We start from the raw sequence: 27816 nt of genomic DNA on the forward strand, positions 1-27816 counted from the left end.
AGACAATGGGGTCAGGGTAGGACTGGTAAATAGAACAAACCAGAAATAACAAAGGCTGTAGCTACAGCATATGCATCAAAGTTGAGGACGGAATAGTTATACTCTAGAGCCATGTACACGATGAAAACACTCAGCTCTCTCAAGTCCATTTCATCTGACCCAGAAAACATAACTCGCCTTTCCCTTTATCTGTCTGAAGGACTGGTCATTTGAGGCTTGGATCTGATAAAAGTGATGAGGTAAGAGAGGGGAGACCCATTTCAACTGAGACATTGGTCTCTGACCATATCACCCAACCAAAAGAATGTTCCTTTTATAATTAAGACTCACTCCTAATGGATACTTGTTCTATTTGTCCTCAGTATGATGTTTCCTATCTCCAAGGGTATTTTGAAACCACTCCTTAAGGCCTAAACTATAGAGCTTAATTTCTATCTGTTTACACAAGACTGCATGCAGATTTAACTTCAACTTTTTGGCTCTTCAAGTTGGCCTGTCCAGGTGGGCCTGCTGTGAGCCTTTGACCATCACAAGATTCTGCTGCTTGTTTCATACAGAGATTTAGGATCCCTCACATGCAACAAACCAGCTTATTTTTGCTACCCTCACGGCTTGCACAACAAACACTGAACTCTGCCTGGGATCTACAACTTTCTCTTACTACTGACCAGTTCCCTCTTTGGGGGACTCTCTGTGTTCTTCTTCCCACTGCTCCAATGGACACATGACCTCCACAGCCATCCCCAGGGAGTCAATCATAGCCTGCAGGGTCCTCGGGGTTCCCTGGGATCCGTGGAAAAGCACTCCCAGCTCTAGGATGACCTGGGACTTGGCCAACGAGAGTGATGTGGTCACACTGTGTACTCTGACCTTCACGTTAAGAATTCTCATGAAGTCAAAACCAGAAGGAACAACCCTGCTGATGGTGCCAAGGTCTGAAACACTTAAAGATAAGGGGTAGGCTGTTTCCCAAGAAGCCCTGGACTTCAGAATCAACACACAAATGATTCATTTGTCCTAGATCATGGCTTTTTCTATCTCTTAATATGGAATATTCTATGCCTTGTTAGCCTTCCTTATTGACTGGGTAGTAGAATTTTTGGTAATTTTTCTCTAGGGTTCAGCTGTATTTCACATTTTATATGCACTTCATATTTACAAATACCTTAAAATTACTGATATAGAGCAAAACAGAGTAATAACTAAGTTCCCACAAGTGGAAAAAAAAAAAAAAAAAAAAAGAAAAACCACAATACTAAATTCCCTAAGAGAATTTGGGGCAAACTACTATCAGAGCCAAAGAATTGAAAAATCACCTCCAGAAAGAGGGATGGGTAAAGAGGTGACATGTGAGATGTGCCCTCAAGAAGAGACAGAATTTCAAGAAGAGCAATATCAGGTGAATATTCCACGTGGAAAGACTGGCACAGACACAGCAAAGAATTGAGTAGATGTGGGGAACAATGGGAAACCCAATTTTTTTTTTTTTCAGTGATAGAGTAGGAGAGATGATGGAATAAGTATTTCAGGACTAGTAGGTGGAGTCCTTTAAGAAATCGGTTTAAATGTACTAAGGCAAATGGGCGCTAGTGGTTGTTTTTGGACAGGAAAATAGCATCACCAAAATGAAGTTTTAAGATCATCCGCTCGGACTCCAAGCTTCACCACGTCTTCCTTGTTAACTGGACTCCATTTACACTGCTTTCTATTCCTCTGAGGCCTTTGCACTAGCAGTTTCCTCTGCCAGGACCTCATACCATCCCCATACCTCGACCTGGCCGGCTCCATCTTAACATCCGGGTCTTGCTCAAGGGCTTCCTCCCCGCTGAGCCTCCCGCCACCAGCCTATCTAAATGAGTCTTCTTACCCTCCCTCAGTCACATTTACTTTACTAATGTGTTTGGTTTCCAATAGCACTTACCAAAATCTGAAATTATTTTATTCATTTCATTACTGGTGATGGCTTGTCTCCTCCCACTATAGTATAAGCTCCATGTGAGCTCTTATTTAAGAGAAATACAGCAGTATTGTGCCTAGTACAATGGCTGATAAACTAATAGGCATTCAGTAACTGATTTTAAACAGCTTTATTGACATACAATTCACCCATCTAAAGTGTACAATTCAATGGTTTTTTGTGTGTTGCAAAATTTACAATTTTAGAACATTTTCATCATCCCCAAAAGAAAGCTGATCATACCCATCAACAGTCATCCCCATCCCATCTTCCCTCTCCCCCTCTCCACCCAACCCTTTCAACCCTACACAACCACTAACCTACTTCCTGTTTCATAGATTTGCCTATTCTGGTCACTTCATATAAATGGAGTCATAAAATATACGGCCTTTTGTGACTGGCTTCTTTCACTTAGCATAGTGTTTAAGGTTCAACTGTGTTGTAACACATATCAGTAATTTGTTCCTTTTCATGGCCAAATAATATTCCACTGTATGGATATACCATATTTTGTTTGTCCATTCCTCAGTTGAGAAACATTTGGATTATTTCCGCTTTGGGGTTATTATGAATAATACTACTATGAACACTTCTGTACAAGTTTTTGCATGGGCACATATTTTCATTTCTCTTGGGTTTATATCCAGGTGCTGAATTGCTGGATCATTTTTAACCATTCGAGGTAACTCTATCTTTAACCATTCGAAGAACTGCGAAACTGTTTTCCAAGGTGGCTGCACCATTTTATATTCCCATCAGCAATACATGAGAGTTCCAGTTTTGCCACATTCCCACCAACACTTGTTATCTGTCTTTTTTATTATACTGGGTATGAACTAGTGTCTTGCTATGGTTTTTCTCATAAATTTTATTGTGGTAAAATATATATAACATAAAACTTGCCATTTTAAACATTTTTAAAAGTACAATTCCATGGCATTATTATTTTCACAATGTTGTACAACCACCACCACTATCTATTTCCAAAACATTTCACCACCCTAAACACAAACTCTGTACCCCTTAAGCACTAATTCCACATTCCACCCTTTCCCCAGATGCTGGTAACCTCCAATTCTACTTTGACTGTGAATTTGCCTATACTAGGTATTTCATATAATTGGAATCATACAGTATTTGTTCTTTTGTGTCTGGCTTATTTCACTGAACGTAATGTTTCAAGGTTCACCTATATTGCAGCATGTCATTGTGGTTTTGATTTGCATCTCCCTAATGGTTAATAAAATTGAGCATCTTTTCATATGCTTATTGGTCATTTGCAAAGAAGGTCTATTCAGATCCATTATGCCTATTTTTAATGGGCTTGTCCTTTTATTGTTGAGTTTAAGAATTCTGGATACAAGTCCCTTATTAGTTATAATTTGCAAACATTTTCTCCCATTCTGTGGGTTCTCTTCTCACTTTCTTGATGGTACCCTTTAGTAACTATTTTTAAAATAAAAGAATAGAACTAATCTTTAGTGACAGAGAAAACCTATGACCAGCCCATAAGTATGTGGCAAACTGGAGGTAGGACTGGACCTAGAAGGAAACCCAAGTCACCTATTTGGAGCCTTGAGTTTTGGTCTCTGGTTCCCAGCACTGTCCACGCAGCCCATTGGCAATGACATCATCCCATGATGAGCCAAAGAACTTGGCATTTGGTAAATTGGCTTATGAGAACTAACCACATGAAAAGGTGCCCCATGGTTAAAAAAATAAGGGGAAAAAAAAAGAAAAGAAGATTTGCTGGAAGCTAGCCTGTAATTAATCCTAAGTGGCTTACAATTTAGTTTTCTCTTGAAAAACTTTGAAATTGATGAATGGGTTCCCACGCCTACACCCACAATATTAGTTAAATGCAACTAGAATAGGCCCAAGATAAGCAAGCAGTGTTCTTCTAAACTTATAGTTATGGTTATTTTCTTACAAATTACAGGCTCTTAGATAGTCTCCTCTCTCTGCACTGTAAGTATTCAAACGAGCTGAGCACTGTCCAGTTTTATTTTGGTTGAGAAAATTCAACTACAGAAAACAAGGTACAAGCCTGGGAACATTGATACGGAGAGAACTGTTATATTTTTACAGCTGTAAGAGCTTCCCAGCATAGAAAATACCAGACCTTAAGTACTTATTACAAAAATATCAGACCTTATAAATATGGTGTGTGTATGTGTATATATATGAGTTTTGTCATACTGGGAAAGGCTTTAGGGAAAGACTTGGTTTAAATAAATCTTAACTAGTTTCAATACTGGCATGGTACCCAAAATGTAATTTTCCCAGGGTAGAATTAACCTCCTAGATAATGCACAGAAGATTAAAATAGAAATTTAATGCTTTCTTTGTGATGCTAACCCTAAATAAACAATCAGATTAACATAAAAATGTAAACAGGATTAATCTAATATTATAAAGCAAGCTATTTTATTTTATACAGAACAATTTACAAATACTTTTTCAAACACGTATTTTAGAATATATCTACATTCCTGTGAGGCAGCAAAGTTTAGGCTAAGAATACATAAAAGAAATGCCCAGAATATAGCTTTGTTATATTAAATGAAATAATGTGTGGAAAAGGAAGAAAACATGATAAATGCTGAATAAATGCTAGTTATAATAGTTTAATATAATAAAGAGACAGAAAGTAAGCTGACAACGTAAGGTAGAGGTAAACCTAAAACATGATCTAGGATACACCATCAAAAAATCATCCTTAAATACATTTCCTGATTTCACATTCTCTGTTTACATTCTTCCCTTTATGTTCAATGCTCAATCCAATCTTCAGTTTTTAAATCAAATATGGGAAGGCACATTTGGGAGTTGGAAGCAATTACCCATGTGTCTGACTTTATCCCTTAAGATGGCACAGGACCTGCAGTGCAAATAACAGCACATAGAAGTGTAAAGTAGAGATAATACCAAAATTTATCCAAGGAGAATTAAAGTATGAGGCAAACTTCATGTTTATCAGACCAGTAGGTATACCAGCACAACTTATTTAAAGTCCTCATTTTAACCCAAACTGACAACCCTTCCAATATCCCCACCTCAGAGTTGCTTCACTCCTTCCAATCCACTGGCCTGCATCTGTTTGTTATCTGGTTAGGCCACCAGCATGTCCACCCCTGGGACCTTATCATCACTCAGAATACCTAACTTGCAGCTAACAAAAACAACACCCTCTGGGACAGCACCCATCTTTGCACTTTTACCACTCTTATAGAACTTGCCCTCCCTTTTAATTTTGAATAGCCCCTATACCCCACACCTACTCTTAATGCACCCGCCTTATTCTGACTCCACCACTTCCTCAAGTCAGACATTTCAAAGACGGTGGTACCCTTGTGTTCAAGCATCATTCGCTTGTTGGCTTCCCAGTCTCTCTATTTTGTCCCTTCTCTCACACCCAGATAAATTCTAACTCTCTATTTTGTCCTTTAAAATCTTGGGCTCCTGAGCATGAGTAAAAATGCACAAATGAAAAAAAACTTTCATTTATTCACTCATTCATTTAACCACTACTTATTGAGCAATGACAGAATGCTACAGCTTTACCAGCACAGCAGCCTCCCTGCCTCCTCCAGTTCATTATGCTTACTGCTACCAGAAATGCTTGGACCACACTACACTGTCCACACCTCCACTGGTAACTGTCTTACTAAACAATAGTTATGCATAAAAATGTCCTTCCTCTTTGAAGGCAGAGAATGTCTTACTGGAATCTGTATGTAACACGGTGGACTCCCACGTTTGCTGAATCAATAGGTTATTGTGTCTCTTCTCAAGCTCCTTCCATATTGCCCTTTAGCCTGCACAATGATGTTGAAACTCCCTAGCCTAGGCATTTGAAGCCTTATATAACATGATCTGTAGTGTGGCTTTTCTTGCCCTGCTTTCCACTGTTCTAGTGACAGCATCCCATTATTCTCCTCCCCTCAGCTGGTGGGATTGCCCATCAAAGGCCACCATCTTTCTCACTTCAAAGTAGACATGCGACCCAGGCTGACCCATCAAAATACTGCCACCTCCCTGGACAAAGAGTAGGCATGAGATCCAACTGGGACCAACTGGAGTCTTTTTCAGGAGGTAATTTCAATGGTGGTAAGAGAGGGGCTAAGAATCACATGAGCTTGAAATTTGGGGGGACTGCTTTGCTGCCATGTGGAAGGAGCTTCCCCGAGAATGAAGCTGATATGGGGAAACAGAGAGATGTCTGCTATTAGCACTACCTCTGGCTTTCCAGCTGGACAGGTCCACAGTCACTCTTCTGATACTCTCGGATTTAGAAGTGTTTCAGAATTCAGAATTTTTCTGAAAAAAATTTGAAAAAGGTAAAATGGTGCATATAATGGAGTATACTATATACACCTCTATCTAGGGCTAGGATAAATGTCTTTAATCAAATGCATTAATATTTCTGCAATAAAACAAATTAGTGCCTTAATTAAATGTGATAGACTATTAGTAATCTCATGGTAGTTGTGCTCAGGTTATGTTTGCTAGGAACTGAAAGCAGATAAGGTTTTGTTGCAAAGAGTTCTGCTTTTCAGTTTCAGAAATAGGGGTAAGGGCACGTGGCTCTGTTTAAAACCAAAAATTCCTAGTTCATTTATCTGACTGTTTATTAGTTTCATTTAAGCAGTATGAGTTGGCTTTTCAATACTTGTACCTAAAAGATTGCCATCTATCTATATTCCTTAAAGGCCAAACTATATTTTCAATTTTATTTCCCATTACTCCTCTATACATACTCACATTCAGGTCAAATTAAAAATACTATATTTTGATTCTTTAGATTAAAAACTTTGCCTACCCCTATGGTATGTGCATTATATACCAAGGCTGACCAACCAAGAGATGGGGAGCCACAGCTGGTTGATTTTCTAGTCAGTTGCCCCAGACACATGCCTGTCCCCAGGGCTCTCAGAGAAGAATAGCCATCACTCACTTCTCATGGGAGATTTAGACACAGCACTGACTCCTCTCCCTTTCATCCCCATTGGGAAGCAAAAGAATTCACTACACAAACCCCAATCAGCCCCAACATTCTCATATTTTCCTCTCTCTTTGGTGTCCTTTTAGATCCATTTATATAATGCATCCTATGCCATATTTTATTTATTCATTCATGTTCACTATTAAGGCACTAGATTGTCACAGGACCCTGTGGTATTATGAGCCCCCATTTGAAAAAGGAGGAACTAAGGGACAGGTTGGTTAAGAAAAGGAAAGACTCTGGAATTTCACTCAAACCTTCTGACTCCTAGTCTTGTTTTCTTTCTGGTCTTTGTCTTCTTCCCAGTATTACCATTAACTGAAGAGTTTATTGGCATTGTTTGTTCTTCCTTGGTACCCTCAGGGATTGAAACTGGTGAGAACACTGCATGGGTAACTTCATTCTAAACTATGTGCAAATTTAACTTTGCTAGAAAACGAAAACTGTATGAATACACACAAGTGCATATGTATGTATATGTATGTACATATATCTATCTTCTAGTGTGTGTGAATGTTTATAAGCCTTAATTTTTGTTACCAGCCAGAAAGCCAAATTTGGCTTCTTTCTCATTGAATCCAACTTCCATTTGCTGTGTGATGAAGTTGCAAGGCAGAACAATGCCTGTAGATACTTCAGCCTTGGGGAAAACCCACTCACTGCTTCCCACAGCCTGACCCTACAACACAAATACCCTCCCCTGCCCAAGGGATATTTCTGGGGTCAGGATTCACTCCCTGAGCCAGAGAGATATTGCTGGACATTCTCCCGGCACACTACCCTGCCTCTCTGGCTGACCTTTAAGGTTAGGGCCTGTGGATATAAGCCCATGAAAGATACTGATTAGGCAAATTCAGCTGTCTTGGGCTCACAAAAGTGCAGTTTTTCATTTCAAGCAGAACCCCCAAATCCCCAATGGTCGCATCCAAGCCATTCTTTGTCAATGAGGTTAATGCACAGACCCGCCATGATTAGGGCAGGTACTCGGAAGTGCTTTTTCTAGTAAAGGATCCCCTACTCTCCCTCCATTTTCCTCTTGTGCTAAGAAGCATACAAATAAAGAGTGGCCAGCTGAGGGCAGAGCTGGAGTTCTTGGGCTTAAGCTGCTCTTTGCAAAGCCAAATGCATCACACAGGGGCCAACCTGGGACCACCTAATCAATTTACTTTTCTGTTCACAAAATGCCTGGGAATTTACTATGGCAGCACAGTTCACTACTACACAACCCATCAGACTGGCCCTGTCCCGCATGTCCAATGCCATCCACAGGCACCCAGAACTTCCCTCACACTCCACTGTTTACCCTCAAGACATCTCTGAACAAGGTTCTTAATGCTAAAGTACCTCTTCCCACTGATTCGGAAAACGTGTCTTCTAACTTTACCCATATAAACTGCATTCAGAATTAAACAAAATAGAAATTCACATATGACTTAACATAATTTACCAAGGTAAGATGCCTTATAAAATAATTAGTCTTCAGATATGTTTCTTCCCTTTCTCCCATCTCCAGCAAACTTGTCCCATAATATTTAATAAGCTACAATAAGAATCAATGAGGGGGGAGGGCACTGCTGTGACAAACCAGTTGCAATTAGTTTAGAATCCCAAGCCATTTTATATTGTTAGCTGGAATGGAAAACCACTTTCCAGTCTGCAAAGCTCCCATTCAGCTCTTCTAACTCAGTCATTAAAAGTTTATTTTTCTCATCTTCCCATTTTGCATCTTCCTGTTTAAAATGTCTTCCTTTCCCCATATCTTATTAAAGTTTCAACCTTTCTCTTCAGAGTCAGAATCAACAAACCTTTCACTGGAAGCCTAACTATGTGCTAAGCAATGCACAGTTAACACACTTTATTATTTAGAGATTTATCATTTTACAGATTAAGGAATAGGGGCTCCAGTAAGTTCAATGACTTTTCCACTTTCACTGACCTTCCAAAATGGCATCTATACAGTTTACAAGTTGCAGTGTTTTCAGTGGGGGCGCCAGCTAAAATATTTTCTCGTTGTTGCTTGCATCTGGCTTTACCTTTGGAGTCTGGTTTAAGAGATAAGTTATATGGTTTGCAGAAGGAGTTTTTTTTCTTTTTGCTACTGGTAATCTCAGACATGGAATCAAGGGTTATGAACAACCCACCAAAGGATAAATACAGCTATCATACATTCCGAAAGATCTATTCACAGAGACCTTCTCCCTGGGTTCCAATAATCAGAAATCAACTGTTACTCATTTGTACAAGATTTAGCCCACAGGTCCACATTTAACATTATGTCAGGTCTTGTCCTTTTTCAGTCATTTCTATTCTCTACCCAGTATTGTTAGCTCGAAGGCGCAGAGCACAGGCTTGGTGAAGGAAGCCAAAGGAGTCTTCCTCCATCCCCCATATAGACCAGCAGGTATGCACAACGCTCCCAGCCAGAACTGAACTGGAAACTAGGAAGGTTTGTAGTCAGGGCTCATAGGAGATGACAGGCAGAGCATTCAACACCTGATACTAATACCAGGAAAAAGTATCTGCTGGCAATAACTACTACTGATAATTATGGCTTCAAGGCATACTACTCACAAAATATATGCATTTTGTGAATACCTGCTATAATGCTATCTCTATAACCATAGGCAAAAAAACCCTCACTATTGTTCCCTTCTAGGAAGGCAAGCATGTCCTTTATGCTTGATTGTTTGTTTGCTTGCTTCTTGCAATACATTGCACATCCTATCTTTCATGAACAGAAGAGGCACGCCTATTCTTTGCTGTAGAAATCTCCAGGCCAGAAACTTGACCTCTGGTGACTTTTAAATGGTATGTTGCTATATGAAACATTATGTTATATTCTAAGTAGATGGTCTACACTGTAGCTCTACTATAGTCAAAATTCACTACCTTTTCACCTACAATATCACACCAAAGATATAAAAAATACTACCACAGTATTAAGTGACTTCAGAAAAAAAAAATGACAGGTTTCAGTTCCAATATGTGATACCTGAGGTGGGAACCCAAGCCCAAATGAGTGAAGATGAGGAGACCCTCCCAGAGACAAAATGTTCACAAATTAGTTACTGTCCTTAACTGAACCACACTAAACCACAGCTGGTTTAGTGATGGAAAAAAAGAATAACAAAAGGATGTCTAAAGTGTTAAAAGGTCAGCGCAGTAAAGGATGAGTGAGAAATACATTTGGCTCTTACAGTGCAATGATGTTGCTTGTGTGAACTGAATTTACCACCCCAAAGACTTAGAATAGGGTTACCTTCCTTTGATCTACAGAGGAAATGCCTTACACTGTAAGAATAGCTGATCTTTTTATTCTGGTGACCAGCATCAGTTTAAGGGGCCCTCTGTAAGCACCCAATTTCCTCATTAGTGTCGTAAAAACCACCATAGTGTTTGGTGCTATTTGTAGGTAAATATTCTTCCTTATTACTTTTTAAATGCAAAGCCACGGATCTTCACCATAAGGCCCTTTGTAAAAATCAGGTGATGTTGCCACCACTGGAATGTCTGCATGTTGGGTTTTGGTGACAATTTCTCATCTCTGCCTCTGCCATGTTCTGTAATAACTAACCTCTGTTTCTCTCCTTGCTAATCATGAAGTTTCTTAGATTCAAGAAGTTCAGATCTGTTTGAACTATGTATCTATGAATTAATGCCGGATGCCTGCTTCCAGTGTATTGAGCCACTGAATCAGAATTCAGGGAAATGAGGATGTTAGTTTAGGGATGGAAGGGATGGAAGGGATGGGATGGAAAGATTCCTAAAAGTCAGAATTCTTGGGGGAGTGGATGTGGGCCAGATAGTCTTGTCTTTGAATCATGGCCACTGTCTAGCTCCATGGCCCTGGGCTGCTCACTTAACTTCTCACAAGTCTTGGTTTCCTCATCCACTACAATGAATGAAGTAATATGCATCAAACAAGGTTGTTTTGAGGATTATGAAAGAAATGTAAGTTCAAGACCTTATCCTTCTATATATTCCTGGCATATGGGAGAAGCTCAATGTTAGCTGAACCTGAGAGATGAGTCTTTGTAAAGATTACAATGACTACTCTCAGCGTTAGTCTTCCCAGTTACATTCCTTGGGCAAATGTAGTGCACGAATTTAAGCTCTTGGTAAAAAGACCTGCAGCCTGTGTTTTCTTCCAGAGAAAAAAGAAGGCTGTGGAATCCTAGCAAGCATTAGAAGGGAACACTTGCAGATGACAGGGCAACAAACTCTAGCTGGTTTCCCTGAATTCCTTCCTTCCCCGGGGATGGGAATGCGGTGGGTGGGTGGAAGGGGTTGGGTGGGAGCGGGTTCAAACAGTGCCCCTTGCCCCGATCTCAGACCTCCAAAGGACCTGCTCCTCTGGCACATGTTCTCCTTCTGGGAAGGCAAAGAGCAAGATCTCCTGCTCAGGCTCCTCCAAACCTCTCCCGCCACCCACGCTCCCCAGTTCTTTCTCCGCCACCCTGGCTGTCGCGGGGATAGCGCTCTGCCTCATCTCCCGGTGCGGGGTCCCCAGGGCTGCTTGGGAGTCCCCGCGCTCCAAGGCTCGCCTTTCTGGGCCTGGAAAGCAATGACATCTGAAACCATCTGCTCTCTCTTCCTTCAGCGGCACCAGCCGGCATCTTTCTCTGCCTTTGCGCTGTCCGGGCGCACAGGGCCCGCCGCGTCTTCCGCACCCGGAGCAGCCCCAGACGCGCGCCTGCTGGGAGGGCGCCCCCCAGTACGCTCTCTTCCCATCTCCAGCGGGGAGCGCGCGGGAGGGCTGTACTGAAGGCGGGGGGCCACTTGCTGGTACCCGCTTATACAGTTCCCTGCACTCCATTTCTCGCAGGGGAGATGGGTGCGGAACCTCGGGAGGAAAAGAGGACGCTGACTATTTAGCCCGGCGGTACCTCCAAGTCTGTTCCGCTTCCAATTAACCCCATAGCATCGTCTCAATTTATTGGCATCTTTCCTCAGCAGGGCGGCTCTCCCTAGAGACCGCGAGAGGCACCCCACAAAAACCTCGCACCCCGCTGCCCGTCCAACTCTTGCCCCACGGCTCCGACTCCCGGCCCCGCCGTCCCGCCCCGGGACCCATGGATTTCTCGTTGCAGAGCCCGGTCAACGAGTCTTGAAAGTTTCCCACCTCCCGCTTCGAACTCCCTACCCTCAACTCCGGGAGGCCCCACGCGGGTCGGGTGCCAGGGAGGCCAGGAAGCGAGGAGGTCTCTCCCCAGACCCGCGCTCACGCCCGTTCCCGCCCCCCTCTTCCCTCCTTCTCTGCCTCCCTCCTCCCCTCCAGCTCCAGCCCTCGCGCCTCCTGCAACCAGCGGTTCTCTCGCCCAAGAGGAAACTTCTTTCTGGGCGAAATTCAGGTCCAAGCAGGAAAAGCTTTCCCTTCGGTGCCTTCCTTCCTCTTCCCGGCTCTTGAAAACCACAAGGCAGGAAAAGCTTTCCCTTCTGTGCCTTCCTTCCTCTTCCCGGCTCTTGAAAACCACAAGGAGCCGGCTCCAGGCTCCCCGAAACAGCTTATCCACCACCACCACCCATGCCCACCCGCTGAGACTTTTCCTCAGGCGACGAGTGCTTCTTGACTTTCCAGGTCAAAAGGTCCCAGGCGGGCCTGAAACAACTCCGGATTTTTCCAGACACCCTACCTGCCCCGCGTGGCTTGTAAACAACACACAGACCCTGGCAACTTTGGGGTGTGTGCGTGTGGCAGAGCGAGAAAGAGCATCGCCCAGGAGTTAGGGCAACAGCTGCAACAGCACATCTGGAAGAGGGGGAGGGGGTTGACTGGGAGGGCGCGAGAAGCGGGGTTCGCAGGCACCCGCCTCCCCGCGCCAAGCAGCTTACAGGGCCCGAGGACGGGTCAGCTGGGCATTACCTGTCCTAAGTTGATGAATCCATACTTGCTGGCGATGCGGTTGGCCTCCGGGAAGCCGCCGGAGATTTTGACCGCCCAGTGGTTGGTGTAGACGCGCGTCCGGCACACGGGGAGCAGGCAGCCCCCGAGCAGCGCCAGCAGGCACAGCAGGTCCAGCCGTCCCGGGCAGCAGCAACGGCTCCCCCAGCCCATGGTCCCGGCGCCTCGATGCTTGCGTCGCCTGCTCGTTCGCTCGCTCCGCGCACGAAACGGCGCGCACAACTAACTTCTCCGGCCTGGGCCGCCGGGCGCTCAGCCCCCCAGCCGCCGCTACTAGCAGCCCCGGACAATCAACAGGAGCGGCGAGCCCCGGCAGGGAGCAGAGCAGAGAGCCTCGCTCTGTCCCCTAGACCATCCCTGGCGCTGCGGCGACCTTGTGCTCCCTGCTCTCGGGCCAGCGGGGCGGTCGGCGGGCGCTCCTCGGCTCCGGCACCGAAGGCAGCGGAGTGGAGCAGGCGTCCTCCCGCAGTTGGGTTTCGCCGGGCTGGACTCCCGGACTCCGGGACTCCCAGACTTGACCCCGCTCCTCCCAGGGCCCAGGAGCGCGGCGGAGGCGGTGAAGGCGACCGGCGGGGGCGGTGCAGACAGCGGCCGGGCGCCCCCTCCGCTGGCCCCGGCTCCGGGCGCGCGCTTGCTCGCTTGCTGCCTCGGCGCTCCCTCGGGCTCCAAGCAGTGCGCGGGGAGTGTGAGCGGCAATGGCAGCAGCGCCGGCTCTGCATAAATGACTGCCGCCCCTCGCCCCCCTTAACACCCCTCCTTCCCCACCCCCCCTCCTCCTCCCGCCCCAAAGCGGCTGCAGCCAGGAGCCAACCAGGTCCTAGCGCCGCTGGGTTCCCCCCTGCTGTAACATCCAGGGTTCCGGGCAGCAAAGGGCTGGGAGGAGAGCTCCGTGTTCGTGGTTTTACCTCCTCCCCCTTCCCTGCTGGATTTGTATTAATTTATCGCCAATTCCCGAAAGACTAAAGAGATTTACACGCTGGTGCGAGTCAAGCTCCCGGAAGATTCATTCATCCTCCCCGGAACGTCCTTAAACAGCTAAGTATTTAAGGAGGTCACTTGCGTGTCAACTACCGAACCAGTAACTGGAGCTTTTCACTTCGTTAATTCTTCATGCTTTTCAGCAACTGTTTATTTTACACATTCTGCTCCCAAGGGAGACTACCACACAGGACCGTAAGGCGCATCGACTCTTACCAAAGCCAACCACCGTGGCTCCAAAGCCAAGTATGCTGCCAGCTGACTTTCGAAATCCGTGTATCCGATACTAGGCAACGCCACGGGAGAGTAAAATTCCAGCCGTGGAATTTAGGAAGTATGTTTCTATGAATATTTGGTATGAAAGGAGGTGGGGATGTGGGCCAAGGGAATAACTTTATTTGTTGGACTGGGTCTGATGAGGACTTCTTTTTCCAACTTTTCCAAGCACAGTCCTGTAACAGTGAAAGACTTCAATATAAAAAGGACTACAGAGGAAATTCGGTCTCCTTACTGTACCAGGCACTGTGACTGCAGGGGAGAAAGGAGTTCGGGTCAACCGGCTTCTCCTTCACAACCTCCCTGCCTTTTTTGGCACAGTGCATTTCTTGTGAAAAGAAAAATTACCTCTTAAATAATTTAACCTGTCTTAAAAGTACTCACTTTTTCCCTAACAACCCCTGTCCCCAGTTCCTTCCTCCTCCCCTCATCCCAGGTAGCTTTCTTCCTTAGCATTAGTTAAATATATTGGAGATTAATTAACCCACCACATACAGCTTTGGGTAATGATTCTTCTGTCTGCCTAGGGCCTCTCTTTTCTTTTCCTGGGGCTGAAATTTATCATCAAACCCAAAACTCTCCTAGCGCCTTGGTGCATAACACTTTATGACATTTTACAACTTGTATAAAATATGCTATTTGATCTTCAGAACAAGCCATGGAATATCATTATCCCCTCATTATTGTTGAAGAAGTGGTGGATCAGAACTAAATCACTTGTAGAAGTGCATGTATTCTTTCATTCATTTAATTATGGACTAATTCAACAAATCTGTTTTTAGTACCTAGTATGTGTCAGGCATTTTGCTGATCACTGGAGAAATGAGGGGAGGTGGTAAAAAGAATTAGTGGATGTTCCAGTTTGCTAATGCTGCCACTTTGTGAAACACCAGAAATGGATTGGCTTTTATAAAGGGGGTTTATTTGTTACAAAGTTACAGTCTTAAGACCATAAAGTGTCCAAGGGTACCTTAACTGGAGAAAGGCCATTGGCATCTGAAAAACCTCTGTTAGCCGGGAAGGCGCGGCTGGCATCTGCTGGTTCCCAGGTTGTGTTTCAAAATGGCTTGGGACATCTGTCCTCTCTTAGCTTCTCCTGAGCAAATTCTGGGCTACCTTCAGTGAAAGTCTGCTTTGAATGGCCGTCTTCAAAATGTCCCTCTAAGGTGCAGCAAGCTCTAGGCCTGCATAGCTCTTTTTAAAGTACACCAGTAAATCAATCAAGACCCACCATAAATGGGTGGGGCCACACCTCCATGGAAACATTAAATCAGAGTTATCATCTACAGTTGGGTGGGTCACATCTCCATGGAAACACTCAATCAGAGGATTCTAACCTAATCACCACTAATACATCTGCCCCCACAAGATTACATCAAAGAACATGGCTTCTTCTGGGGGACATAATATATACAAGCCAGCACAGTGGAATTCAGACTTTCTGAATAATTCTAGAGTAAATGTGGTTTATTAATATGATTATTATCATTATCATTACTATTTATAGGTGAAAAAGCATTAACCCTATGCTTGAGCTTTAAAGTTTTGGCCAGTCCTTTTGTACAGATCTCGTTCACCCTTCTCAACCTTGGTGTCCATGAAGATTACAGTCTATTTGATTACTGTCAACTGCCACCCAGACCATCTGCATCTATGTATAAGGACATTGAATTATCCCTCTAGAAGCTGATCAGTTTCAGGTACAATTGGAAGAGCTCAATCAAAATCTCAATCTCAGCACACATAAGAGGGACAGTTGGTCTTCCTTTCCTCGGAATCCTGGGCTTTTGCTTAAGTGTCAGGTGGGAGGGAGAGCCTACCTGACCCTGTTCCACAGGACAGTGGTCACTGTGAAGACCATACAAGACTGTATCATGAGTCCCCAGTCTGAGGCATGGCCTATGGGCTTTCTCTAGGACTCTGGGGCAGTTATCGTGTAGGACTGCAAAGGACTGTCTCTTTGGAAGTCATGTTACCTCTGGGCTTCAACTTGTAAATGAAGTGAAGAGGAATCCCTCACTGCACCAGGTTCCCCAGGCCTGGAGATTGTGTCCCAGGAGTGGCAAAATGACTCATTGATATTTTTTCTCCATGATGTCTTTCTCTTTCTCTTTCCACTAACACTCTTGCCTTCTGAGAGCATGCTCTGCTTGGCACACACAGACCATTCACTGCATTGAACATGAGAGAGAATTGGAAAGTGAAGTAGGAAGTGGGCAAGCCACTTTGCCGCTTTGTAAACCAAACCCTGGGCCAGCATTTAACGTACTCAAAGGGCATATTCTTCCCTTTGGAAGAACATGTATTTGTAAGGGGAAAACCTAGCGCTATTAACCAAAAAAGATTTGGAACCCCCATTCATCGGTCAAATCGAACTTATGAATGTAGATTCATTTGTTTTATTGTCTGTCACCCTTGCATTTATCTTCCACTTCAATTTTAAGTGCATTCTCAAAGACTGTGTATCTTAAATTTTAATGAATACCAAAGGCCTTCTCCCACTGACACCCAGGCACACCCTGCTTTGGATCCTACACTAATGAACTCAGTTTCTTAGAGCCTGTTGGCCAAGAATGAAGTTTCTAGATAAGGATCAATAGCTGCGGCAAAGAATATCTTATTTCATGACCTTGGTTCTGTTGGTAGTCACAGTCAGCCAGATTACAAATGCCTCAATAGCCAAAGGGAGGAGGAACTAATAGAATGGTATTAATTAGTTCAAAACCATTACTACCATTGGAAAGGAAGCTGAAATCCAAGTCTTGCAGGAATGCTTCCTTTTTGTATTCAGAGAATATTGCTGCATGATTTGACCCTCGACTCTCTCTCCGGAACTTGCCCTTGGCAGAAAAACAGGCAGTTGTAAGTTTTACTCTGCCTTATACTTAGCAACATATTACTTGATAATGAGGGCCCGCTAGTGTTTGGCCTCTCTGCCAAGGTCCCTGACAGCTTGGAAAGAAAATTTCAGTGAAAGGCAATGAACAGAAATCCAAGCAGTTTGGTAGAAGAAGTGAACAAGAACCCCCACAAGGAATCATCTTAAATTTCTGCAAACAGGAATTATTCTGGGAAGACTTTGCCCTCTGAGATACCTCAATTATTCCTCTACTACATGCTTTACTGCAAATTAACCTTTAACATCTTTTCTAACCTGAGATCCTGTGTATCAATGACAAATTGGTAATGGGCAGTTTGGAGCCAACCAAGGGGGGAAAATGTTACTTGACCTTTCACTGCCCAGTAGAAGAGTTGCCACATCTGTGGGGATCCTAAACAGTTTTCCTGATTACTAAATTCAGAATCAACAGTAAAAGTTGGTCAAATTTAATAACAACCATAATAATAAATTATAGTAATAACTACCATTTCATAAGCACTAGTTATATGCTAGGCACTGGGCCAAACACATTTCGGGTCTTAGTCTCACATGCAGAGCATCAGAAATGAAAGAGACCTTAAATATCATATAAACCAACTTCCTTTATTTAATAGACAAGAAAACTTAGGTCAACAGGAGATTAATTTGGAGGACAGTAATCCAACCTGGGAAAAATTGGTTAACAAAGAGCTGCATGGACCAAGGATAACAATGTGCTGTGAACCAAGAATTGATTAAAATTAATCTGATCTTAATTTATTAATACATGAATAAGAGAAACCTTATCAGAGAAGGAAAATTCAGTGAAATGTTTCAGATTCATTAGGTGTTTAAACACCACCATTTAAAGTATATGATCTATGACACGTATGAACCCAGGATAAGAGTTCATTCAAGATGTGATATTACATTTATAGCACAGTCTTTAAATAACAGGGCTCTGGCAGACAACTAACATCTCCCATTTCAGGAAGCACTAGCTCCTTCTTTGGCCTGTTTGAAGTTGTGTTAGATTGACATAGTTGACTCTCTTCTGGGGACACTTAAACTGGTTTCCAGGAAATTCTCAGTTGGAACTAAAATGTGAAGGTTGCAGGTGATTGAAAGAAGTGACATAGACTGTTTGTCACCGGCGAGCTTCTATTCCTAGTCCCAGAGCAGAATCACCCTCAGGATGGATGTGACTCTCAGTGGATGGACATGTTGCCCCCACCCCCATCCCTGCAACCTGAAGCTCTAATTCTGTGGAAAGCATGGAGGCGAGGGTGGGAGAAGTCAAGACTAAGCTTGGTCTTCAAGCTTCATTCACCAAAAAGAATGGGTATCCTACATCAATGACATCAGGCCTCCCCCAAAAGTCAAGGCTTCCTCTTTTTATGCTGCTTCTGGATCCTGTTTCCCAAAGCATTTTATTGGCTATTTTTTTCTTAAAACTTCCTCAGAGAACTACTGACTCAACTACTTGAGCTTACTTAGGAAGACAAAGTTAAATGGGCTCTATAAATTACAACATTTTTTGAGGCTGGGAGTATCTCTAATTTATTTATGCCAAATGACACATTCTAAATCAAAACATATTCAGTTTGACTTTTAGTTGTTTATCTGAAGCAAGATAAATTATAACAACATTATCTTACAAATACCCTATGCGTGCACATCCTTCGTGCTTATTACATTCCATCATTTCCAGAAACTGTATATGGAGATTACCCACCACTCCCTGTGTGTGACATTACTTCACCCTTCCCCGAGTGTGCTCAGGATGTAGTTATTATACAGCCATGGTGTAGCTGTTGTTCAAGAACCTCCCTACAAACATTCCCACTTCAGATCTTAGCAATACTGAAAAAAAAAAAAAAAAAAAAGGACATCTGTTGTCCTTAACCATTAAACGCATGGTAAATCATGTTACATAGAGTATCAGTAAGATATTCCAGAGCTGAACCTCTTTCCAATACCTTGCCTGGAAGAGAAGAGGTTCAATTTAATTTTAGGCCAATGAGCAGCCACTACTCTTTCCTATTATGTATCTAGGAGGGCAGTAAATTTGTATTTTCAAAAAGGTTACTGCATACTTAGGAATAATTCATTTACAAAATTTTGTTTTTATAAAGGCTAGAGGAAGTTTCACAGAAAATTTCCCAGAGCTTTCACATTTTAAAAGTATAAAATTTCCTGGGCTCTGTGTTTACAGGTTCTCTGCGACTACTCAAATACAGATATGCATAAAGAAAAAACAGACCCCCAGTTGAACTTTGGCAAGTGCTACTCTTTTAAGACCTGTGACTTAGTTGGCTTCCCTAGAAATTCAAGAATTAAGAGTCCACTAAATCACTGGAGACCTTCAGGCAAGCTTCTCTCTTCAAATTTCTCCTAGTATGAACAGTGAAAGCTTATTTTATGGATGTGCTAAATAAGACTACAATATTGAATTGACTGTATAAATGTTAAATGTTGTCTACTGTATGTGAAGATGAGACCAAGTTTTATGAAAATACTGTACATCATAGTAAGAGTTTGGGTGAGGAAAACATCTTTCTCTAGTACTCTGTTTATTTATTTATTTAAAAGCATATTGAACTGTGAAAGGTGAGCATAAATTGAATCCTGTGCAGAAAAAGCAGGCAATATATTTGATATCATTTATCATTGCTTATTCTAGTCTTTGTCATACATTTCTTGTGTGTCCATACAAATACAAGTTAGCAAATTCATAGGATTTTTGCATGTTGACATTTTGGCAGCAAAATGAAAAATGAGAAGAATTTTGCAGAAAATGTCAACAATACAAAACTTAGTGACACTCTGTAAAACTGGGCTAAGTGTTATTTGAAAAAAATCTTAAGAGATGGTGAAAAAACATCTAGGCTCGAAGAAGCTAGATTCTAGGTGCTGGATGAAAAAGAAAAGTTAAGCTTACAGGCAAAAAGCTAACCAACTGAAGGGCAGTGAAATATTCAAGACCACGTCATTGACTAGATGAAAGAACTTGATCTACATGGAATTGATTTTGCATTTAATATCCTGGGCACTTTAGAAAACACTTTTTCTGCCCAAATGTATGTGGGGAGCCCTGGGTTTAGCCTATTGATTCTCATAATTTGAGAGAGGTGAGGTTCCAGAAGTGGTTCAGTTATGTGTGGAAACTAATGACTCTGAAGTAAATTAGCTAATCAATATTTTATTATCCGATAGACCTTCACTTTGGGCCCAGAATGCTGCAATTTGTCCTGTGTTGGTCATGCCCTCTGTAACTCTGCATGTTTCATAATAGACTCTCTGCCACATGGAGTCCAGGCAGCAATAGGCCTTTTCCTTTCCAGAAATTCAAAGTCAAATCCCCTGAAAACATCTGGGTCAAAAGAAAAGAGGAAGTTGGTGTGTCTACATAGTAAGGGTGAAAATAAGCCCTGTCACATTGATCGGATAAAGACCCAGAGTGATCTTGATAACTAATATTGATATAGCATTTTAGAGTCCACAAAGTTCTTTCAGGTTATCATATTTACTCCTCAAAGTGACACACAAAATAGGTGGAGACGTCATATTATTTTAAGCTGTCATAGCCATCCCAGTCACTTTACAGGTGTGGAAAGGAGGTGATTGAACGATTTGGCCAGCTGCACACAGCTAATGAGCGATGGAGCTAGGACGGGAACTCAGGTTTTCTGAATCTGTGCTACTTCCGCCATCCCAAGTTACAATAAAATCTCTGCCATGATAACTCCCCTAAAATATATACTTCTGTCCAGCGCTGTGCATTTACCCATCACTTTTTTTAAAATGAAAAGTTCTTAAAAGCGTGTGGGTCACAATGTCAGTTGGGGAGGCGACATTGGAGAATTCAAAACTGAGGTCCTTTCTTTACGGCTTCCTGAGTCTGTCATCAAGTAGCAACCACCTCTCACCTCCACCCCTTATCTCTCTTTACCTCAGAGTCCCATCATTCCTCAGCTCAGTCCCCCAGATGGATATCCAAATCAACACTACCCCAAAGGTTTCTAGAATGAAAGCTGATGTGTGATTCATTGTGCTTAAGATGTTTTACTCTGGTCCTAACTGAATTCAGAGGTTTTCTTTTCATTTGCTAATTATCCAGGTTATACAAATTACAGATGTGATTAATTGCAATATGCTCCTTGTGATGATGACATTCTAGTCGTTTTATGAGAAACAATTGGGTAATCTGTTAGAAATTCATTTTAACAGACACTGTAAAGGATCTCTTAGGGTTCCCAGTTACAAGCTTATTTTATAAGTGGTTCCTAACACCAGAGCTGTTCGTACATGATGGCCAAAGGTACTATTTTGTTTGTTTGTTTGTTTTATGCAATTTTATTGAGATATATTCACATGTCAGATAATCATCCAGAGTGTACAATCAGTGGTTCGTGGTATCATCATATGGTTGTATATTCATCACCGCAATCAATTTTTGAACATTTTCATTACTCCAAAAAATAATAATAAAAATAAGAATAAAAATAAAAGTAAAAAAGAACACCCAAAACATTCCATACCCCTTATCCCCACCTATTATTTATTTATTTATTGTCTTTTTTTTCTTACTCATCTGTCCATATGCTGGATAAAGGGAGTATCAGTCACCAGGTTTTCATGATTACACAGCCACACATTAAAAGCTATATAGTTATACACTCATCTTCAAGGATCAAGGCTACTGGGTTATAGTTCAACAATTTCAGTTATTTCTTTCTAGCTATTCTAATACACTAAAAACTACAAAGGATTATCTATCTATATGATGCATAAGAATAACCTCAAGAATGACCTCTTGACTCCATTTGAAATCTCCAGCTACTGAAACTTTATTTTGTTTCATTTCTCTTACCCTTTTGGTCCAAGAAGATTTTCTCAATCCCACGATGCCAGGGCCAGGCTCATCCCTGGGAGTCATGTCCCACGTTGCCAGGGAGACTTACACCCCTGAGAGTCATGTCCCAAGTAGCGGGGAGGGCAATGAGTTCACCTGCAGAGTTGGCTTAGAGAGAGAGGCCACATCTGAGCAACAAAAGTTCTCTGGGGGTGAATTAGGCATAATTAGAAGTAGGCTTAGCTTCTTCTTTGCAGAAGTAAGTTTCATAAGGGCAAGCCCCAAGATCGAGGGTTGGACTATTTAATTGGTAGTCTCCAATGCTTGCGAGAATATCAGGAATTCCCCAGGTGGGGAGGTTTAATATTTCCACATTTTTTCCCCAGTCCCTCAAGGGGGATTTGCAAATACTTTTTTTTTTCTCTGCCCAAATACCTCTGGGATGTATCTGGGCATCACCCTAACTTGTACGAGCCAAAAAGTTCTCACTCCCTACTCAAGGTTCCATGTAATTATGGTGTTCAAATAAACTCACTATATAAGTTAAATTAGATGCAGTGCTACAGAAAATATAAATTTTGCACCAAGTAAACATCTCTTCCTTTGGTCTCACACAGAAGTTGAAGTTTTAAAACACAGTCAATATTGTCCTTTCCCCTTTAGTCTGATTTGCTTTACTCCTAACCAGACCAGCTTCATGCATATCTCTGATTGAAGTCTGATCTCTTTTTCAGCTTTTTTAACAGTTGCTGTGTGGGGTAATGGTGACTTTCATAACTGCAGAACTCTAGCTCTGAATCTCAAGTGTCACACAGACACCTGGAGTTCCAGGGAAAGCAAAGGTTCATTCTTTAACTTGGATCCTTTCTAATCCCACTGCACACCTACACAAACACATATCCCAAAACACACAAACACACACTGATCAGTGGAACTTTGAGAATGACAGAAAATGATTCATGCAAAAATAAATGGGTGGATTCAGGTGGTAGATGCCACAAGTTAAATTCCTCATAGGTGAAGCAGCTTTAACTGGGTTTCTTCCTTTCCTTTATAGCAATATTTAATGTCTTCACCCCATAATATCCCCATTTTTCTTCCAACATCTCTCTTGCATCAAGTTTCCCATCCATCTGTCTACTTGTCACATGTTGTCTTTCTCTTCCTTGATCCTCACTGGAAAAATAATAGAACAATATTTGGAACTCTTTGAAAAAAAAAGAAATGTAGAAATATTTCCACTATCAAAACATTATTATTTTTATATTTATATACTCTCTTCCAGTCTTGGTCCAAAAATATCCAGCTTTATAAACCTATGAACACACCACATACACACTTTTATATTCTTCATTTTCACATAATATACACTCTGAATATGTCTCCATTGTCTTTGTAATCATCATGGCCATACTCCATTGAATTCATATATCATAATTCACTATACTTTATTGTCAGATATTTAAATTGTTTTCAAATTTTCATTGTTGTAACTAATACTGCAGAAAATATTTTTACCAATAAAGGCTGTATGTATTTTAGGTTGTTTCCTTAGAATGAATTTACAATCTTTGAGTTTCTTATGATCCAAAAATTAGAGCTTGGTTTGCCACCTCAAGCATCTACAGGGAGGGACCAGGCAGATAATTTAAGCAAATGAAGCTGGTGATAAATACGGTGAACTAAATCAGCTATTATCTCAGCCCCAACCGCATTCTCCAAATTTCTTGCCCTGACTACCAATCATGCTGCCTCCTTCCATCTGTCAATCCATCCATCCATCCATCCATCCATCCATCTTCCAGTCAGCCAGCTAATACTGGGCTAGATGCTATGAACAATGACTAATATGGAATTTACATTTTCACATGTAAAATTCAAGCCATTTGGTGAAATTCTTGACCTGTTAAATTATTATTTAATTTGTCTAATTGTCAATGCCAAGTATGGAGACCAAAGGATAGAAGGTGAAAAGATGAAGAAGTTGCTGCTAGAGTGATCCGGCTCTTTCATGGAGTAAACAGAGTATGAGAAAGATTTTAGAGAATGGGATAGGGGTTGGAGAATTTCACATAATTCTAATATTTGGCACATTGTTCAAGGTCTTTTACTAGGGGTCTTGAGATTTTCAAGAATTTTTAAATGTTCTACATCGTAGAGGTCTCCAACTCTATCGTTTGAAAAATACCACATAAGCCCTCTTCAACCAATGAGAATCTTTATGCCTTCATGTCTCCCAGTAAGCTTAACAGTCATCTTTTGAGCTAAGTATGAGGGTCTGGGCTCTTGATTGGATTAGGGGAAAGCCTTAAGGGAGCTGAAGAGTGCTTTGTTCCCTGAGACATTAAAAATACATTCAAAATAATCTGCTAGTCTTCAACATATGTTACAAATCAGACAGGGGCAAGAAAATGGAATTTTGTAAATGTTCCTGCAAAGATCTCTCTTACTCTGAGACCTCAGCCTATGAACAGGTTCTCTAAATGCAGCCTTTGGCTTCTATAATAAACACAGAACAGGAGCATATTTCCAATAAATTTAAGCATCCTGAAAGATGGTTTTATAAAACAATTTAAAATTTACTTAAACTCTGTAATTCAATCAATGGAACAAGAGAGCTTACTCAAATAAAACAGTCAACAAACATCATCAAATTCCTGTCGAACAAAGAATGACCATTTCGCCCATGCATTTGGGTCTCTTTCTTACTGATTTTCTCCTTAAATAGCAGATGTATTTAAATCTTTCAAGAATGTTCTCTAAAAATATTAATTTCTTTCCTCTCTTCTTCCCTTTTCTGCTTAAAGTCATTAATACTTCTTGCCTGCATCTTTAATTATTTAATTTCTTCACTGCATTATTTAAAGAAAAGGCAGTTTTGAGGATGCAGTATGCATGAAGGAAGTATAACTCCACGCAAAATTGAAGAAAACTGTGTTAACAGTGCACTGCAGCAGGTAATTTAATACAGAATGTTTTGTGATCTCTAATCATCTTTTATCTTAATGTATCCTCCTGCAAATATGGACTAAGTGACCATTTTGCTTAAATGTGTCGGCTAAATATCAATGAAAAAAGACCTTCAGGAGCTTGAAGAAAAGCAATGTATGGGAGGGCATATCATTATTTTCTGTTAAAAGCATTTAGAAATAGGTCAAGATAAGGATGGGGCTAGGAATGCTTATCACAATGTTTAAATATAGAATTTTCCTCCCAACGTAGATAACAATGGAATAGCAGTAACATTGGAACATGAGTAAAATTTGAAAACATTACGTTTATGTCACATTCTTCAACCAAAAAATTCATTACCTCAAAGGTAGAGATGGATGTACTTTAAAGTTCTTTTCTGATTGTAGAGAACAGTAAAGTAAATAAAGATATTCTATAATGTCCCCTAACACCTCTTACTCTTAAATCACCATCTAGGTACATTTTTTAAAATTCCCTTTCTCTTCTCTCTCTCTCTCTCTTTCCCCCTCTGTGTTAGAAAAATTATACACACATACACACCTATATTTGTATATATTTATATATACATGTTGCTCTTCATCTTATTTTAATATTTGATTTTCATTTATTTTCACTTATATATTTCAAATGTATTCTTTCCATTTCTCCATTTGTTTTTGAATATGTCTTTTCTTGGCCACAGAAGAGTCTACCATATGAATATTTATGTATATGTTATTGTATATGTATACGTATATGCATATGTATATGTATATATATCCCTTATATATATCCACATACATAATCATTAATCTATTGACAATATAAGCTGTTTCCAATTTGGAGGTTAAGTTACAGATAATGCTACATCGACATCTGAATAGAGGCATACTTTTTGTCATAAGATACTAGGGTTAAGTGATTTTCACAGAACACAAATATTGGTACTTAGTCACTTTCCATAGATCATGCCTTCTGATTTGTCCAGATCCACAAATATCTCCATCCACACAGTATCTACTGAGAATTCTTCTAAGTGGGCCAGGTATCCAAGATAGATGAGAGCTACTGCTGACTGGCAAAGAAGCTATAGTGAGGAGACCTGCTCTCTCTTTGTGTTCATTTTCAAGGGCTGGTCTGGGATCAGGATGGCTGTCTATGGCCAAGTGTTCAAGTGATGCTAAATGGCCCCCTTAGGAATGCCAATTTTTCAGAATAGTTTTCAACAGATGGGCATATGGGCCTTTAACAGCTATGCAAGTTGGGAATTTCATAGAGTTCTTCCCATTACCTGGAACTTCCTTCAACCCTTCTTCCATCATTTAGTGACTGACCTTCAAAATTAAACTCAAGAGAGTTTAATTTTCTTTGATAAGAAGGCTCTCCCAAAGCCCATGCATCCTTTGTGCATAGAACTGTGCCAAATCTTTGCTTCTCTTTCCCCACCTTCCCCTTCTCCACTTAGACACACACACACACACACACAATTTAAAATTCCCTAAGGAAAAATATCATGCCCAATTCTATTTTCTATCCTCAGCAACAAGCATGTGTTTGCCCTCCAGTATCTGCATATTGAATGAATAATTCCATAGTCTCCATTTATGGTATAAACTGATGGTCCATATCGCTTTTGAAATATTTATGAATGAGATGATATATCTAGAATTGTCCCCCAAATAATCTAGTGTTTTGTGGGAAGGGGACAGAAATGGTGGGTATGGATGAAAAATTTGGCCACACCTGGATAATTGTTGAAGCTAGGTGATAAATGAGGGGGAGTTAAACATCCTTTTCTCTGTACTTGTCTGTATATTTGAAATTTTTTCATAAAATAAGCATACACACACAACCACAAAACACAAAACAAAAAAGTCTATCCTAAGAACACTACTTTTATAATGATAGTATCTTAGGAAAGGACACAAATGGATGAAATTTTTACTTTTACAACACATGGGTATTGTGTTTGTGAGGATATGATTTAAACCAGCCTCCCCGTATGGCTTGTTCTGCCATGAGAGGCTCACTACTACTGTACTTCAGTCAAAACTGGTGGGATTACAAGAGCTGGCTAGATAAAAGTCTCCTTTATGCAAGTACCCAAAGGCAGACATTGAACCAAAAATAAGAAGAAAGAGAAACAAACTACAAGCTTCAGGAAAGAAAAAGAAATAAACTATAAGCTTCAAATGTTTAAAATCTAGCCAATAAAACTCATCTGCAAAGTTCTGAGTGACGGCAGTGCGACTGAGGTGGTAGTGTATGTGTTTATGTTGGCCGTTTCATTCCCCTAAACACCTTAGACATCTCTAATTAATCCCTTTGGAACAGCGGTGGCTGGAATTCACAGCTCACAGTGTTGCCCCATGCCAGCCAAATGTAATCCTGAGACACTGCACGTACATGTTCAGGGACACTATTGCCCTTCAGATTTGAGAATAACTGTCTGATCTATTAGGTCTAGAGGTCTCAACCCTGACTGCACATTAAAATCAATTAAATTAGAGTACATTCTGGGTATAAGTGTCCACAGACGAATCTGTTTTGCTAGACAAATACCCTCCCCCCCTCCCCAACTGAAAGGCAGCAGCCCCAACATCTGACAACACATCATTAGTACTGAGGAATGAGAAGAGGAAATTTTGTAATTGGTTGCTGTAATGAATGCTGTGATGTGCTGCCCAGACAAGGTATTTGATTTCTGAGCTTCCAGGGGATGGTGGCTCCTGTAGGCTCCCTTCACAGCTGAATCCCTCCTGGGGAATTGCCTCAATTCAAGGAAACTGCTTCACCCAAAGATGCACCCCTCCCCGGGTGCAATCCATATCCATTGACCATACAGTTAAAAATGCTGATCCCTTTGCCTCAGCTTGGAATATATCTGCAGGGCCATCCTGCTTTGGAGCTCCCTGTGGGAATGGCTGAGTCTCTGTGGCAACTACATCACAGATGGATCCTCCCTCTGCCCAATCATTCTTGGAAGGGCTCCTGCTTCCCAATCCTCCACTTCCTTCCAGTTGTGGTTCTC

At 41.5% G+C, this 27816-nt stretch overlaps 1 protein-coding gene across 2 annotated transcripts in view; it reads right to left on the reverse strand.

The window, feature by feature from the left end:
- The window catches only part of PCSK5 (proprotein convertase subtilisin/kexin type 5), a 422934-nt gene extending 409917 nt beyond the window's left edge, over positions 1-13017 (reverse strand). For both annotated transcript variants that reach the window (XM_037797346.1, XM_037797347.1), the window contains exon 1: positions 12826-13017. In XM_037797346.1, coding sequence (XP_037653274.1) covers positions 12826-13017 — 192 coding nt within the window. The remainder of the gene's footprint in view (positions 1-12825) is intronic.
- Positions 13018-27816: the final 14799 nt, after the last annotated feature.

This window comes from Choloepus didactylus, chromosome 10 (assembly GCF_015220235.1).
Source record: "Choloepus didactylus isolate mChoDid1 chromosome 10, mChoDid1.pri, whole genome shotgun sequence".
NCBI lineage: Eukaryota > Metazoa > Chordata > Mammalia > Pilosa > Megalonychidae > Choloepus > Choloepus didactylus.